The 16,712-nt window shown below is 36.9% G+C and overlaps 1 protein-coding gene across 1 annotated transcript in view; it reads left to right on the top strand.

Moving 5' to 3' along the window:
• TMC1 (transmembrane channel like 1) overlaps positions 1-16,712 on the top strand; it is a 67,112-nt gene that overhangs the window by 29,249 nt on the left and 21,151 nt on the right. Inside the window, exons 7-11 of the mRNA XM_088537477.1 lie at positions 5,673-5,779; positions 6,997-7,095; positions 10,462-10,604; positions 13,927-14,071; positions 16,125-16,319. Of these exons, the coding sequence (XP_088393603.1) occupies positions 5,673-5,779; positions 6,997-7,095; positions 10,462-10,604; positions 13,927-14,071; positions 16,125-16,319 (689 nt within the window). The remainder of the gene's footprint in view (positions 1-5,672; positions 5,780-6,996; positions 7,096-10,461; positions 10,605-13,926; positions 14,072-16,124; positions 16,320-16,712) is intronic.

The following is a 16,712-nucleotide window of genomic DNA, read 5'->3' as shown; positions in this document are numbered from 1 at the left end:
GAGTCCTGGTTGACAACAAGTTAACCATGAGGCAGCAGTGTGCCCTTGTGGCCAAGAAGGCCAAATAGGACCCTAGCCTGCATGAGGACAAGTGTTGCCAGCAGGTCGAGGGAGGGGATCCTGCTCCTCTCCTCAGCTCTGATGAGGCTGCACCTGGAGTACTGGGTGCAGTTCTGGGCAGACGGGGAACTTCCAGAGAGGGTCAAGCACAGAGCAACAAAGATGATTAAGGGACTGCAGCATCTGTCTCGTGAGGAAGGACTAAGTGAGCTGGGCCTGTTTGGCCTGGGAAAGAGAAGACTGGGAGGTGATTCATCAATGTATATACATACCTGAGGAGAAAATGTAAAAAAGATACCTGGGGAGGGAATGTAAAGAGGATGGAGACAAACTCTTCTTGGTGATGTCCAGTGACAGGGGTTAATGGATATAAATTAAAATATGGGAAGTTCCATCTCCATATGAGGAAGGATTTCTTTATTGTGGGAGTGACAGAGCCCTGGAACAAGGTGCCCAGAGAGATTGTGGATTCTCCTTCTGTGGACATCTTCAAAACCTACCTGGATGCAACCCTGTGCCATCTGCTTTAGATGTCCCTGCTGGAACAGCGTGGGGTTGGACTAGATGATCTCTAGAGGTCCCTTCCACCCTCAATGGTTCTTTGATTCTGTGATTCTGTGATAACAGAAAATATATATTTTCTCAGTCTCCTCTATCAATCAAGGACTTTAATTTTGTCAGTCTTCCTGGATTATTTAAAATTAATAAAAACTTAGTATAAAAGAAAAAAATCCCATTAAAATCCCTATCTCAAAATTAAGTATGAATGGGCCAAAGATTTATGAAACATAGCCAGTCTGAAACAAAGACTTGAAAATCTTTGGCATATGTAATGCCTGTACAGCTGACACCATGCACTCCACTCCCCCCACGCCAGGAAGAGAAAAAAAAAAAAAAAAAAAAAAGAATGTTCTATCTTCTATCAGTCTGGAGCTGCACAAGGAGAGTTTGTTTAGCTGGCTTTTTCTTTTTCTTTTTTTTTTTTTTTGATATTTTCTGGATGATATACAAGAAAAAGCAAAGTGTGGCCTTTCTCACTAGTATGTAATTATTCTTTGAATATCTTTAAAGGGAGATAGAATGATTTCTGGGTCAGTGATTGGAGTCTTCAGCTATTTAGAATATCCTGTGAAAGTTTCAAATTAGGTATCATATTGTATATACAGAAATTTTAATCACTGTTCCCCAGTGGTCCCTGTTTATTCATGTGACAATACAATTGGTAGTAAGGTGAAACTGGATTTAAAGGAGATTGCAAGCCCTCCTTTAAGAGGAATTCAGAAACTTTTTATTTTCAGAAATAACTTTCAATTTTGCAAAAGTATATTACAACAGCCAGTTGCAAATAGACCTACAGTCTAGTTATCACATGGTAAATCTACCTTTAAGAAAACGAATAAGGTGGGAGACCACCCAAACCAGAATACCAATTCTCTGCTCTTTTTACAGCCCGCCAGCACAGCAACATAACAAAATTTACTGGCTCAGTTTTCTCCCACAGAGCTCGGCCTGTACGGCTACCTTCCCTGTTACTGTCCTCTTTGGTGTGATTAAACTAATTTGTTTCGTTTGTGACAATTTTGTACCTAGAACACATGCATATGCACCTGGTTCAATACATATGGTGTGCTTCAACAGGCAGCTGAGCTCATTTAAAAAGTAAATGTTTCTAGGATCTGCTACTTTCAGAAGAATGGGATTGACAGAAGAAAAGGACTATGGGATTAAAGTTGAATGAACAACCCTTTCAACCCACAGAAATTAAAATCCTCAACTATCATTTTTGATACTATACTATCAGCTTTTTCCTTTCAGCATAAAGGCAGATGCTTAAGCACTGAAATGTAGGTCCCATCACTATCATGTAGATAATGTCTAGAAGAATTTATGAAATTTTTGCTTGAGTCCCGTATGAGCCCATTAATGGAAAGTATAAAGTGAAGGTTTATGAATGGAATAAAAGACTTGACACTTAACAGGCTCAATATAGGGAAGCTCTCCACCTGATTAAATGTGTGTGTGTGCTAAGGGACTCGTTATGGTCAGCAGACCCTCACACCTCTTACCTTCACCCAATTACTTGTCAGTGTAAGCTATGTCTATGATTTTACACGGGGATGATTTGCTTTTTCCCATCTAAAAGCTGAGCTGCTTATAAAAAATCCCAATCAAATATGGAAGTAACTGTTTATAGTAGAAAATGAGGAAAATAGATGAAAATTTCTATCCACTTAGAACATCTAATGTTTATCCTTCAGTCCTTCTAAAAATTGTATCTGGACACAGACCAAATATGACTAGTTTCAGTACAGAAAGGAAACATTTTTGCAGCACTAATAATCTATGACATATAGGTTAGTGTAGAAATATGGTGATACTTCCATTTGAAATCTAGAAGATCAACAAAAAAGATCAAGACATTTTTAATAAAATGCCACATAATCTGACCATCAGCTTTGTGATATAGGTCAGAAGTCAACACACAAATGCAGCTAGCATTGCACCTAATTCTTGTTAGATTTGGTCAGTTCTCAGAATTAGTCTGGGTTGTAGAGAGATTGAAAACGATGGAATTGAAGGTCTCATATAGTACCAAATGATCAACTGGGTGCTTCTGAGAGAGATTCCCTTGACTTAGAAAGAAATACAAAACTGTGTTAGATGTTACAAAATTATTTCTTGTACAAAAGCAAAAGAGGGTAGGTATCTATCTGTGCTACCCCACCATTGCCAAATGGTGCTGGAAGGCCAACAAATTTGAGCCTATTTAGAAATAAAAATAAAAATAAAGATATTTTAGCTATGCTGTTGCAGATTTTTGGTACCGATCTCTCAAACAACTACAGATTCACTCCTTTCAGTCAGATGCTTCTAAGATAGCTGGAGTACAGGGTTGAACAGTGGCAAGTGACACACTGGGGCCTGGCAGTGCTATTCACCTGAACGCTTCCCTGGATCTAGGAAGGATCAGGGAAGACAGTAACTCACAGAAGCAGCTTCACAGTTGTGCTCAGAACTCTGTGCCTGAAGTTGTGCTCATTTGACATGGTGAGGGAGATAAGATTTGTCCTTTCTTTTTCTCTTTTTTTGACTTTGTTTGGTCTGGTTGGGGAATTATAAATGGACTTCATGAAGATACTTTTAATAAACAACTGGCTTCTTCAAGGTTAGTCAGAGAGTAATCTGTGAAGGAGAACAGTCAATATTGTGTAAATCTAAGAATTCCTGTCTGCTTTGAAGAAAAGAGTCAGAGTCTTGTTTCAAGGTCATTTGTAGATATCCAGGAAAAACCTTAACAGCACCAAGTCAGAGAACTCAACAATTATACCTCTGTGCTCTAGACAGGTTAAAGAAAGATTCTTAAAGCAGGACTAAATTGTGTTATTTTGGCATGAGAAAACGCATCCTTGTTATTTCATACTATAACCTAAACTGCAAAGTTATATTAACCACATATATAAACAAGACTTGTTTCTGGTAGTCTTTGTGCAGCTAAATAATCTGCTAACAACATGTCAGATAATAAAGAAGAGAATAATAAAAAGAATACAAGAAGTAATAGTATATCTAAGCTGCAACAGAGAAACTTTTCTGGTCGGTTCTTCCTACTTTCTTAATTCCCTTCTGTAACTAATACCCTATTTATCACAACCCCTTTCAGCTGGGGGGCCACTACTTTTTTCTTAGAGAATGGACATTTATTAATGTCAGTTTTGGGATCACAACTAGCATTTGGACTATGTATGGCAATGCGTACCAAGATTTTGTATGCTGCACCATCAGCCTGGGAAGGATGCCTGACACCTACTTTAAAATACTAGATTTCATTCATCCCTTGACCAGGCTGCATTTCAAAGTGAATTCTAATTTCTGGATAGACTACAATGTGGACCTGCCCATTCTGGAGAAGGGTGTCCATAGATAAGTTACTTTCTTCTCCAGCTGAACCTCTTATAAAAGGCTGCTGTTCCTGATGCATTGATGAGAAGAAATGAAGGCCAATATCAGACTGTGTTGGGAGCTGCAATAGCTAAACTGATACATGTAATTTCAATGCAGAGCCCTAATACAGATGTTCCAGGTAGATGCATAATGATGAAATCATGATGACATTTTTTTTTTGGACTGTAATTACGTTCATGAAAGGAAGCTATTTCTAACACGAGGGAATATTCGCATTAACTCAAAACAAAACACACAGCAGGAGAAATCCTATGGTATCAAAGGTTGCTGGCTACACAAAATTCCCCACACTTAATTTGTTTGAGTCCAAGGGATCCCAAAAGTTGTAGCTGGCCTGATTTAAACACTCTCATCCTAGGCCTGTGCCCAGACTCCCCAGTAGATAAATGCTAAGATTGTCTTCTTCTTCATGGAGAATTGCAAAATTGTTTTCATTCCAAGCTGTGAATCAAGCAGCTTTTGAAATGCTGATATCTTCTCTTGTCAGAATGACTTGCTTCTCCCTTTGCACAGCTCTCATAAATGTGTCTTATAAATGGGTATATGTTTATACTGTGCGCCTGTACCAGTTTAAACATATTTAATTTTCTGCTGATATTATTATATTATCAGCTAGTGGCACTAGCTGTGTTAAATGCATTTCACAAAAGGAAAAAATCTGTGGCAGGGCTTTGTGAAACAGTGTGGATACTGCAATCTATATTCCTGTGCATAGAGAGATTTGCTTCTCATTATTTGCCATCAGAATGTGTCAAGTCTCCTTCACTCCTACACAGTATGTGTGAGAAAACTTGTGAAAAGGTCATTTTTTACATGTGAATTGCTGGTAACAGAAATGAAATCTGGTATTTTCCTAATTTCTGACAGCAAGATGAACAAGACCATCAGCTGTTCTACATTCAGCAGAAGCAGTGCTGCAGCAAGCTGGCATTGAATTCAAACTGCTACCTCTGTGTGGGCTCACTTACAGAGATATTGGTCAAATCAGGCCCTTGCTGCCCAGTCATTCCTCACCCCTAGGGGTGCAGTCCAAGGCTTCATCTGTGCTCTTCCTGTGATGGGATTGCCTCTGCCCTTGAGTGCAGGTGGAGTCCACCATTAGCAAAGCAAAAGAAGGGGCTTGTAACACTCACAGATCTTTCTTTTGTGTCCAGTGAACAACTCCAGTGACCACATCAATAGCTGCATTAGACAAGCACTTACAAGTACTCTGTGCCTTTGGAAAAACTGTTTGCTAATTCTGTGCTTCTTCCCATTAAAACTCAGCTGGTACTTCTTAGCCTGTCAAAAATACTCCCAGTGCAAGCCAGAAAAAAAGGAAAAATGAAAAAGGTGATTCCCCTTGAATCCTAATATTGAATCATGAGGATTTTGTATAAGTAAATATGACTTTTTTTTGCATGACTACAAATAATATGTATAAGTAATAATTATGCTTTTTAGTTTCTGTTTTCACTTTTCTTTGTCACGTCATTGAATATCAGCCTGCAATTTGGAAAAGGTTAGAGTAATAAAGAAGTAATAAAGAAGATGAAAAACCTCCTCTGATTTTATTTATTTTATACAAGCTTAAGCAAATTTACCTTTAAATAAAGAAACATAAATAGACTAACCCATCTGCCTTTTTTTCACATCTTCTGTTTTCGTAGGTCACTTTGGCTCATCAGTAGCTTCTTATTTTATATTCTTACGCTGGATGTATGGAATAAACATGATTCTTTTTGGACTGACCTTTGGACTTGTAATGGTGCCTGAGGTGGGAATGCTTTAAATTATCATTCAGAATTGTTTTATGAATTTCTGTCTTTACCGTAAGATTTTATTGGACCGGACTATTAACTAATTTTGTAGTATCTTTATGCATTAGGAGCTCTAAAATTTACAAAAGCTATAAGGGCATATGTTTGCCATGGGGATTTGATTCTAGAGGGTCTTTTGAACTAGACATGGCAGAAAAATATCTGCAAGTAAAAATATCTTCCCTAAATGACTTCACTTATTCTGTGACAGAGCCAGCATTGTGTTTTTGTCTGTGGAGAACCAAGAAGATGGACCAAGACTAAGCATCAGCTGAGCATATCTTGATATAATGTACATTATAGAGATGTATTCCACGCCTCTTAGGCAGCATGGGTCCTTTTCAGTAGCCTTAATGTGCATATATTAACAAGGTGTGAGAGAGACTGATAGTATTTTGAGATGTTTGCTTTGCGGTTAAAATGCTGAGTGCAAGTTGTAATTCTAGAAAAAATCACTTTTGTGCAATGTAATATTTACCTAGTGGCTTTGGAGGACTATTCTATCTTTCTAAAAAGAGCACTTGCATGGAAGTAAAACTGTTTTGCTATCTCCTTGATTTCTCTGTTTCATATCCTCTTTCCTTAAGTCCTTGTCAGTGGATGTGAAAAGATCAGATAGGAGTTTCAAGCAGTTTCCTAGTAGTGCATTTTAATGGTTCTACTGAAATTCCTCCACTGAAACAAAAACAGAAAATACCCAACTATTTCCAGGGTGAGGCATTGTGAGGGCCCAGTGAGGAGATATATAGGGCAAATGTCCCACCAGTGAGAGGGAGATTTTCCTGACTCTCATCATCCAGAGCCTAAATCTGTAGCATCTGCTCATGCAGTTCTAAAAATAAAGCAGGAAAATACATGATGGAAGAAAAATGAATCAATTCATTTGAAGGCAAGCTCAGTCCTCAGAGCAGCTTGGATTCCTTTGTAAGAAGCACTGCATGACTGTCCATTAACACTAGCACAACTTCACTTTAAATTAAAAAACCTTACCATTATTGCATACTTTTAGCATAGTTCCATCTATTAATGTGAGGAGGGGTGGAAAGAATTGAAGAAGTAACTAAATAGTTAAGCAGCACAAAATAAGTCTTCCCAACAATGATCAGATCTATATTCCTTCCCCATGTTGGTATTTTGCTTTACAGTGTAAATTTCTCTCATTTTTTGGTTCCAGGCTTTGATGGGAAAGCCATATGGTTCTTTACCTAGAAAAACTGTCCCACGAGCTGAAGAAGCAACTGCAATGAACTTTGCTACTCTCTGGGATTTCAGTGTGAGTGCATATTCATGCCATGCTGCATATTCTTTTTCTTAGTATTGGCTCTTGCTTCATTATTTAATCCTCAGAGACTTAATATGAAATATTTCAGGAGAAAAGGGAAATAGAAATAATTTACCTTTTCCATGAATTCTGAGAATAAATATTTCCTTCAGGTAAAACATATTATACTTAAGTTTCATGTCCACACACACATTCTATAGTTTCCAGCAAAAAAAAAGATGTGTAGGAAAAAGACTCTAGGCTGGATTTGCATCTCTTGTTGACATCTATTCCTTATGAGTGGAAATGTGTTTTTATGAGTTTATGTTCCAAATCTAAGGGGGCAGTATGACTCAGAAAAAAAAAGAAGAAAACTAAAAGAGAATAAAACATGCTTTGCAAGTCTTTTTCTAAATATGTTTTTAGCTTTTCTTATCTTAAAGAATATAGATCTAGTTTAGCTGTATTGAGGTGTGTTTTAATTTTTACTTTATTGTTGATGTGATGTCCATTCTACTCCTGGAAACTATACCTCCTGAACTTTCTACTGGTACTTTCTTAGGTATGCTACTTTTATTCCGAAAGCATATTTTTCTCTAATTTTGTACATGGCAAGTGCTATAGTTGTTCTTTATAGATAGAGATTTTGTATAAAGCCAGAAGATGATAAAATTGGTGTTACAGTACTTTTGTTAGAAGACAGGTAAAAGCACAGGCTGTATGTGATCAACTCAGGGTAGGGGCAGAGGCAGATTTTCTTACCTCTTTCTCTTTTTTTTGGAGGGGGGGTCGGGTAACGTGCAGAGTAAGAATTTTTCTTATCCCTGCAGAAGAAAACACAGAAAGGGTACAGTGGCTCTGTCTCCCATTTTTATTGCCGTTTTTGTCTCTGGTTAGAATATGTTGGAGTCCCTAATCTTGTGACGTACAAATCTGGAACAAAAGTCCAGATAAGGTCTCTCCTTTTGTGGCTCAATACTCTTCTGTGGAGCCTCAAATGACTCCAGATTTTCATTTTTTATTTAGCTTTCGTTGGCTCTCTTTTCCATCTTCGACTATCAGCAGATGAGAAATCTGGTTGAAAGACAACAGAATGTAGGAGAAAAATGATTTTTACATGCTAATTTTATAATTTTCAAGCAGTTCTTTCAGGGTTACTCACTTTAAACCACCTAATAAAAATCAAGTATAAAGTAGTATGTTTATCTGTTCTTCTCCGTAAATGCATTCAAAGAAAATTTCTGTTCTATTTGGTCACATAAAATGGTGGGCCCTATTTGCATACAGAAGGATAGAAAGACTCTTGGCCTTTCTAAAGACCCACCTGAATAATATTTTGCAATGACTGTTCCCTAAAACAACAGTTCATTTGATTCATAATGACTTATATTTAAGTGATGGAAAGAATATATCTAGCTATGTGGCTGGGAAATTGGATAATGATGATGACATTTTAAAATGAGAAGTTAACACGTCACGGAGACCTTGAAGAGATATTAATTATATAGTAACACAGAGTTTTTGAAAAGAGTCTTGGAGATGCAAAGAGATTTATACCACAAATGGGAACAAAATATTGAAGGAACTGGATTGGAGAGAAAAGAGATGAATGAAGACAGATGGTAGAAAGAGAGGGAAAGTTTATAAGGACTGAGAGAAACAAGATCTGACAGCTCTGAAGAAGGAAGTCCAGCAAATAGCAGAAGTTAACACGGGGAGCAAATGCGATGGCGGTAACAATGTGGAATAGGACAGTGAAAGGAATGAATCCCCTAGACTTTTCAGATTCGAAAGAACGTGTCATATTGACAAGCATTCTCCAAAGGCAATGGCATCATTAGTTAAACAGGGAAGAAAGTATTATTGTTATCTGATAGGAGTTTTTGTATGCTACAAAGTAAGTTACAAGTAACTGAATATATATCACTGAACATCATTTCACATTCTAAAAATACCCACCAGTGGGTATTTGGTGGTCAAAGTATGAGCTCAAAATGTTCTTTGCTTTGTTGTCTTTTATATTGTATTCATTTTAATGTCAAGAAGTAGTTTTGGATTCATTAATATTCTACCTGGAATTCAATTTTAACACTATATATTCTACATTTCAGACAATAATCTTAATCTAAAGGAATCAGACATTCAAGGGTTATTATAATAGTGTTTTTGACCAATATTTTTATTTTATCCTTTTTTTATGTTAAACTGAGGAAGGAGTGAAAGTGATCTTCCGTGTATGCTTACCTTTATACAGCTAAAAATATTTCAGGTTTCCTGGTGAAGTGCTGTAGACAAAGACCGGGGAACAGTCTGAATTACACACAGTAGAGGGATTATCTCTGACTTGACAGAGCACAGTTACTTAAACGATATTTTAATACTTTGAGGGGTACAAAAGGCTTTCCAGAACTGCACTGACTGTGTACAGAAACAAAGGCTAACATGGAATTATAAGATGCTGTAATATGTCCTGAATATGTCCTATCAGTGCAGGTGTTCTAATAGTAATTAGTAATAAATGTGTTCTACAGTAACATTTCCATTTGGAGAAGTAAATATTATTATCTATTATACCTATGCATTTCTATACTATATCTATGTTTCTGAAAATTATTATGATATGAATGAAAATGAGATAGGCTGAGTTGTCCTTGTAAAGATTTCTGAATATGATATTCTTTTAGTGCATGAATTCTTGCTCTAACGTCAAGATTACCTGGAAGCTTTAATTATTTTGATTACTTTTAGATCATGATTCCATGATCTTGCTTGTAGTTGACCATTCACCAGTAAATTATTACCAAAAAAAAAAAAAAACCTCTTACCTACAGAAAAGTAAATGTACATTATACTAACCAATAAAATACAGTTACCTGTTAAATGATGCATATCACTGTGAACAACAAACAGCATTTCTTGACAGAGTAGTGTGGGTAGAAAGTATATGAGTAGGTGAGTATGTAAGAATGAGGACCTGCAATAATGTTTTACGAATGTAGAAAATAAATTACTAATCTGACCTTTTTGGTGAAATTATTTTCATACTTTCTGTACTTTCACACTTTATGAAGCAAGTTTTGTAAAAAAAAATGTGTTTTTGTCTTTATACCAAAAAGTATTTTGGATTTTAAATTAAACTGTAGAGCTATGAAGAGTGTTGAAAATAAGAGATGTGAAAATCAACATAAATTATGCAAAGTATTTTAAAAAACTTCAAAAGGAGAAATTTTCTATCCTTTGAAATTTGTTACAGTGATGTTTATAATTGCTTGAAATTCATGGAGATGCAAGTTTCAATTCATTACTATTGATATAATTTCTGTTTATTTGCATATTTAACATACTGGTGATACTACCTAATTTTTGTTGGCTTTTCAGGGCTTTGCACAATATTCTGTGCTATTTTATGGTTATTACAATAACCAAAGAACAATTGGATGGCTAAAGTTCAGGATGCCTCTTTCCTATTTCCTTGTTGGAGTTGGGACAATTGGCTACAGCTTTATGATTGTCATTCGAACGTAAGTTATTTTTTGCTCTGGAATAAAGATGCGGTAAGAGAGATATAACTCCAGTGTTGAATTACTGAGATTTTTATTTTCCTTTAAATGCATGAATTATGATAATTTTAAGAGCACAACAAATGCAAGAATGATAGAACTATAATGCAAGGGAAGGCTGGCTTCCGCCAGACTCATAAGATCCCTTAGGCCTATGTATATATTTTTTCTTGCACTGGCAAATATAGCACAATCTTGTAGAAGTGGGAAAAATCTTTACTGAAATAACACAGTACATCTCTCTTGTAATGTAAATGTGTAAAATGAACACGCAAAGCAAGGAACAGAGCTGTCAGCTCATCTTTTTGTAGGATTCTCCATCTAGCAGGCGGTCAGCTTACATCGAGGAAATTCCGTTGTTCTTCCTTTAATGATATCTTATTGAAGTTAAATTATTTAAGGAGGAAGAAGACAAGAGAGGAAGAAACATATGGCAAATAATTCTGTGTATAAGTCACAGGCAGCAGTAAATGATTCTCAGCAAGACTACAGCACTTCGCTCATATTTGCACAGTGGTATAGAAGAATTAATACTACTGGTTATAGTAAAGGCTTAGTGTCCTGTGGCAGACAAAATAATCTCCAACAGTGCTTTCCCAAGGAAAACTATATTTAATATAATGTTAAAAGCATAAAAGAACATGTTTAAGTGAAACTGTGCTTCAGCAGTGCAATCGGTGAGGCATTAGCCTTTCCAATTTTGTATTCTGGACTTCAGTTTTGTCTCCGGAACAGAATTAAAAAGAATGCTTATTCAGTCATGCTTTATGTATTGTTTCACTGTTGGAATAAAGTGTGATAAGTCTCCTGGCTTCAAAGGAGATATGTCACTATTAAATGTAGCCTTTATAGCCTAATATCCTTGATTCAAGTGAGACAGCCTACCACAATAAAAGTGGTTCGGTGGCAAGTTGGCTTTAGAATAAGCCTACCAAGAAAAAAAATCAGAGCATTGCAGTTTAAGATTCAAGGACACTTGTGAATACACAGTAGAAAATTGCAAATAATCTGTTTGTACTGTATTGGTATGAAACCAGAATTTTTTCACTTTCAAGAGCATTACATTAATTCATGTTCCATTTTTCAAATAATTCATGGTTTCCTGCATAGGGTGAGAGGCATTTTGGAAGAAGAATAATTTCTTCAATTACATATGAGTATATTGGAGAAAGAACAACCTATTTCAGTGAAAAAGTCACTAGTTTAGCTGGAGAACACCTTTCAAAATATTTCTTTGACAGCCTAGCTATGAAGATTAGAAATATTTTAGTCTTGAGGAATTATATTTCAATAACTGTCACCAGACCAGGAGAAAAAGAAAAAAAAATCCTATCAGCACGGAATCCCTAAGGCCCAAACAAAGGAAATACCCTAGGGAAAACCCATACTGTATGCACCGATTTTCCATTTGGCTTCATGACATGAGTGCTGATCTATATTTAGGTAAACTTAAGAGCAGTTCTTAAAATCTGCTTTTTGCCTTTTCTCCAGAAAGCAGTGCAGTTTGCACACAGGCTGAAAAGCCGTGTCTGGCGGGGCTAGTGTTGCTCTGTGTGCAACAGGGACCTGGGATAGGGAATGTTCCCATGCAAGAGGGAGGAAGAAGTATGAGGAGTGTTACTCTATTTAGGTAAAACATTTAGATTTAAAGGTCCTCTCTGCAATCCTCTCAGAGCACGGTATAAATGAAAATATTTCTAGTCTCAAAGTTATCAGTTTGTTTTAATTCCAAGGCAGGGACCTGTTTGACTCTTTCAGGCCCTCCTATCTCTCCACCTGCACCTAGCTCTCATCACACTGTGTCCTTGAGTCCTCACAGAGATGTTGTTTTGATAAACTTAAAGTGTGGAAGTTTTGAAGGTACTTTTAACTCCTTTCTCTCCTTGCTCCTCAGTAATCATAAAAGTTAACACATTAGTTGTAATTAGTTCTACTTAACTGAGGGCAACATTTAGATTGAGTGTTGTTCAGATCAGATGTTGTGAAATACGATTTTGGAGAGCATTTCTCTGAATATTTGTGGATAGACAGGGAGTCTTTCTATCCAAAAGTGAAAGGAGGTATGTCATGTAAAGCAGCTTAAGATGGAGTGGTATTCTGGAGTATAAGAACACTGAACATGTGCCAACCATGCCAAGTCTCATTCTCAAAATTACCTACTTAAGTTATACTATATATATACACTAACGCTCACTTATACTGGCATGCTAAATGGCAATGGCAAACACAAATAGGCAGTTAAATATCCTAATTCCTGTTATACACTTGTCAACCATCATTTTGATCTGGCTTTTTTTTTTTTTTCCTAACCACTGGACTGTTGGCCTTCGTCTAGAAAGCAGCAGTGGGGCAGATTCTCCCAAAGCCATTTTTTGATCCTTGTCCCCTCCATTTAAATAGTAACAATAAAAATATCAGCATGGGTTTATGCCAGCTCAGGATTATTTATTTATTGTTCCCTGAATGTATTTGAGAATATATATTTCACTGTGATGTTAGAAACCTGATATGTAAAACACACTGGTTTTAATAACATAACTCTGCTGTATTGGTCAGCTTTAAAAAAGCTGAGTTTTCCTGAACAAGAAATCAATGCAGAACCCAGGGCTAACTGGCTGCACCAATATATTTTGCCCTTGTGTTTAATGAGTTGAATTAATAGGTTAATTGTATAGACAGAAATAGGACAATTGTTATTGCATGAATTATTTTTATATATATTACACATGTATGCTTTATATGTGTGTGTGTGTGTGTATACCCTGCTTGTTATTAGATCTTGAAATAGAGAATTCAGTAGTTCCCATAAAGTCAAATCACTGAGGAGTGCATAGACGATGAAAGGCTAGACAGTTAGCTGTATTAATGAAATTTTGGGTTGATATGATCAGCTTTTGTTCTAGCTAGTTATTTTAGAATTTTTTTTCTCTCTCTCTGTGAAGTCTCTAATTAACTCTATAACAGTTCAGGATGTTCTACAGCTTTCTATTTGAGAGATCTTCTTGACATCTTATTTACCATTGAGTTTCTCATCCAGCAGAGCTCCTTGACAAAGAAAGAAGTAGATAAAAAATGAATGCAATGATGACATACATGATCTAAAATAAAATGAAAATCGTTTATCTTTTTCAATTCTGGCTCCAATCTGAAATCTCTGGATATAGTATTTCATTACTGACAGAAATAGTAATCTAATTGTTTAAGAACAAAGTTTTAGGAGCAACTATGAAAATTAAGCTCAGGTAAAACTAGTCCTAACAGGGCCTTTTTGTGTCTTTTGTAGTATGGCAAGAAACGCAAATGAAGATGGTGGTGGAGATGATACGAGTTTTAATTTCAGCTGGAAAATGTTCACAAGCTGGGACTACCTGATTGGCAATCCTGAGACAGCAGATAATAAGTTTGCTTCCATCACAACAAGCTTTAAGGTAAAATAGAGCTCACTGAGGAGAGGTAAGCTCATTTGTCTTCCATGGTGATGTGAACCAGAGAGAATTAAAGTCAAATATCAACTGTGTCTCGGATTTAGGTGCTCACATGTGAACTGGGCAGCTGTATACCTTTGTGGGACTGGGGTCTTTCTGTCATTCCATCATAACTCTTCTATCTTGGTTGTGGATGAAGAAGCATCCTTTGTGTCCTCTGTGACTGCACAATCAGTCTTAGCAAAATGAGTCTACTGTAAATGTAGATTACTGTAAATTGTACATTGTAAATTGTACTGTAAATTACTGTAAATGTAACATTACTTCTGTAATGTTTTCCTGGTCCTCATCTTTAGTGGCTTCTCATGCCATATGATGTCATATTGGTTTTCTTTTTTAATGCTGGTGACATTTTGCTAAGCTGACATTATCATGCTCTCCTTCTGTTCTGAAGGGATATAATTTGACAGCAATATCATTGCCTAGAAAGTGCTTTTCACTATATGAAAATAAATTGACTCAGAATCCTGTGTCTATACTTTCATTTCAATAGGAAAAAAAAAAACTTGACTTCCTTGCATAAAAGGAAACTATTGTTTTCAGATGAATTACGAAACATAGCATACTCTGCAATGCAATACCAGACCTTCTCAGGCTTGTTTTCATTTTTGGGCTATGATGATTTTAACAGTCACTTTGTGATGGATCTGAGGAGTGGGTCAGGTGCAAAAATAGCAGAGGGGCGGCACACTATTCAGTTGAAGGCTGAAGAAAATGTCTCAATGCCTGGGTCACTGGGACATGCCAGAGCAATTTCTAAAGGAAACTGTAATTTTCAGTACAGGCAATACTACAGCAGGATATTACCAGGCAATGACTTGTGGTCACACTGACAACACACAACATGGAGGCTGGAGGACCAAGTCACATTTACCTTTTCCAGTCACTTGCCTCATCCTTCTGTTCTGCACTAGTGATGTTAAGCCAATATACCACCTCACCCTGCCCAGATTCCCAGCTGCAGGCAGCAAATAGTAACTTTAGTCAAAGAAAGCGGAAATAAATGGTCTCTAAAAAACAAATACTGAAGAAATCCTAATTAGAATAAGTCAAGGACTTTGAGCTTTCTTTGCATATCTATTAGGATCAGTTGATGAAAACTGTATGGGGAAGAATATAAAGCAGCTGAGATAGGGTTTTCTTGACAAGTAATCCTATGCATCTTTATTATAATCTTTTCAAGCAAGCAAGAAACCAAAGTGTTGGTGAAGTCTTGGTCTGGGCAAGGCCATGGGAATTTTGCTCAAAAGCTTCTGCAGTCGTCCTGTGTTAAGAAAAGAAGACACACACAGAATAATAGTGCGAGTGCAGGAGTTTAGCTTCACCCCTGCACAGCCTATCTCCTTCTCTGAAGTCAGAAGTTGTAACTAAATTCCCTTTTCACAAGGACATCTCAGCGTTAAAATTCTTTCTAGTGGCAAAAGTGGGAGCTGGAGATTAAAGTTACACCACAGCCTTAATACTTATCATCCTGGCCAAGGGTGCATATGAGGGAAACTTTTTATTTTCCAGTATGAAGCAGTGCACTTCTTGACTTGTTTGGGATTCATTCCTGTCTTTTCCTTCCTTCTGATTTGGTTACACTCAAAATGAAAGTTTTTGCCATTTTCTCACTAATGAACTTATTTTTAACCCTGACAGTTGCTTTTGGGGCAGCTAGTCACACATTTATCTCTCTGGATTACTCAGCCTTGGAGCACCTCACAAACTGACAGAAAGGGGTGGTTGCTTTTTAGCTCATGAGTGCAAGTGCAGCGAGGCTCCAAGGGGACATAGTCACTAGATGCAAAGCAAACTCTGGGCAGTAAAAACCCCAGGGCCTACCAGAGTACAGTAAAGAGTTTTTGAAACAGTGTGAGCTGTTCTCACCAAATTGTGACCAGACGTGCATTGGGATCTTCACAATTTACTTAACTGAGTTCTAACAAGTCGGGGGACAATGTGGAAGCTGACTCTGAAAGTGCAAATAACACTCTTTTGTTTCTAACAAGTGCAGGAAGCTATTGTGGAGGAGCAGGAGAGCCGGAAAGAGGAAAATATTCACTTGACTCGATTCCTGAGGGTTCTTGCTAACTTCTTGGCCCTGTGCACGCTTGCTGGGAGTGGTTACCTCATCTTTTTTGTTGTGAGAAGATCCCAGAAATTTGCCCTGGAAGGTCTGGAGAACTACGGGTGGTGGGAGAGAAATGAAGTTCGTGCTAGCACATTTTTATAATAGATGTGGTTTGAAACTGTGTTTCTATGCTTTGCATGTTGCCTTTTTCTGTCTTTTTTTGATTTTTTTTTGTTCCTCCTGCTATTTAAATACTTTGGGTGTGGGTGGTAAATGTCTAACAAAGCAATCATTCTTGTCTCCCTGCTTCCTGCTTCATTAAAATGATTTTTTTTGGTTGCTTCTTTCAAATTTCCCTTAACATATAATTTTTATTTGATGATCTTGCTTTTTCTTCTCTGTGCCACTAAGATGTTTTTTCAGTTGGTCTATGGATTCACAAGATTCCTCCAAAGAGCCTATTGTCCTCTTGCTTTTTCCCCTTGAGACTGGTACAGGCAAACTGGCACTGGTGTGTGGCATGTGCTGCGT

The sequence above is a fragment of the Tinamus guttatus genome, unplaced genomic scaffold, assembly GCF_059628265.1.
Source record: "Tinamus guttatus ecotype Peru unplaced genomic scaffold, ASM5962826v1 Tinamus_guttatus_pri_ptg000782l, whole genome shotgun sequence".
In the NCBI taxonomy this organism is placed as follows: Eukaryota; Metazoa; Chordata; class Aves; order Tinamiformes; family Tinamidae; genus Tinamus; species Tinamus guttatus.
The sequence above is the reverse complement of the archived record's forward strand: the minus strand, read 5'-3'. Positions and strand labels throughout refer to the sequence as shown.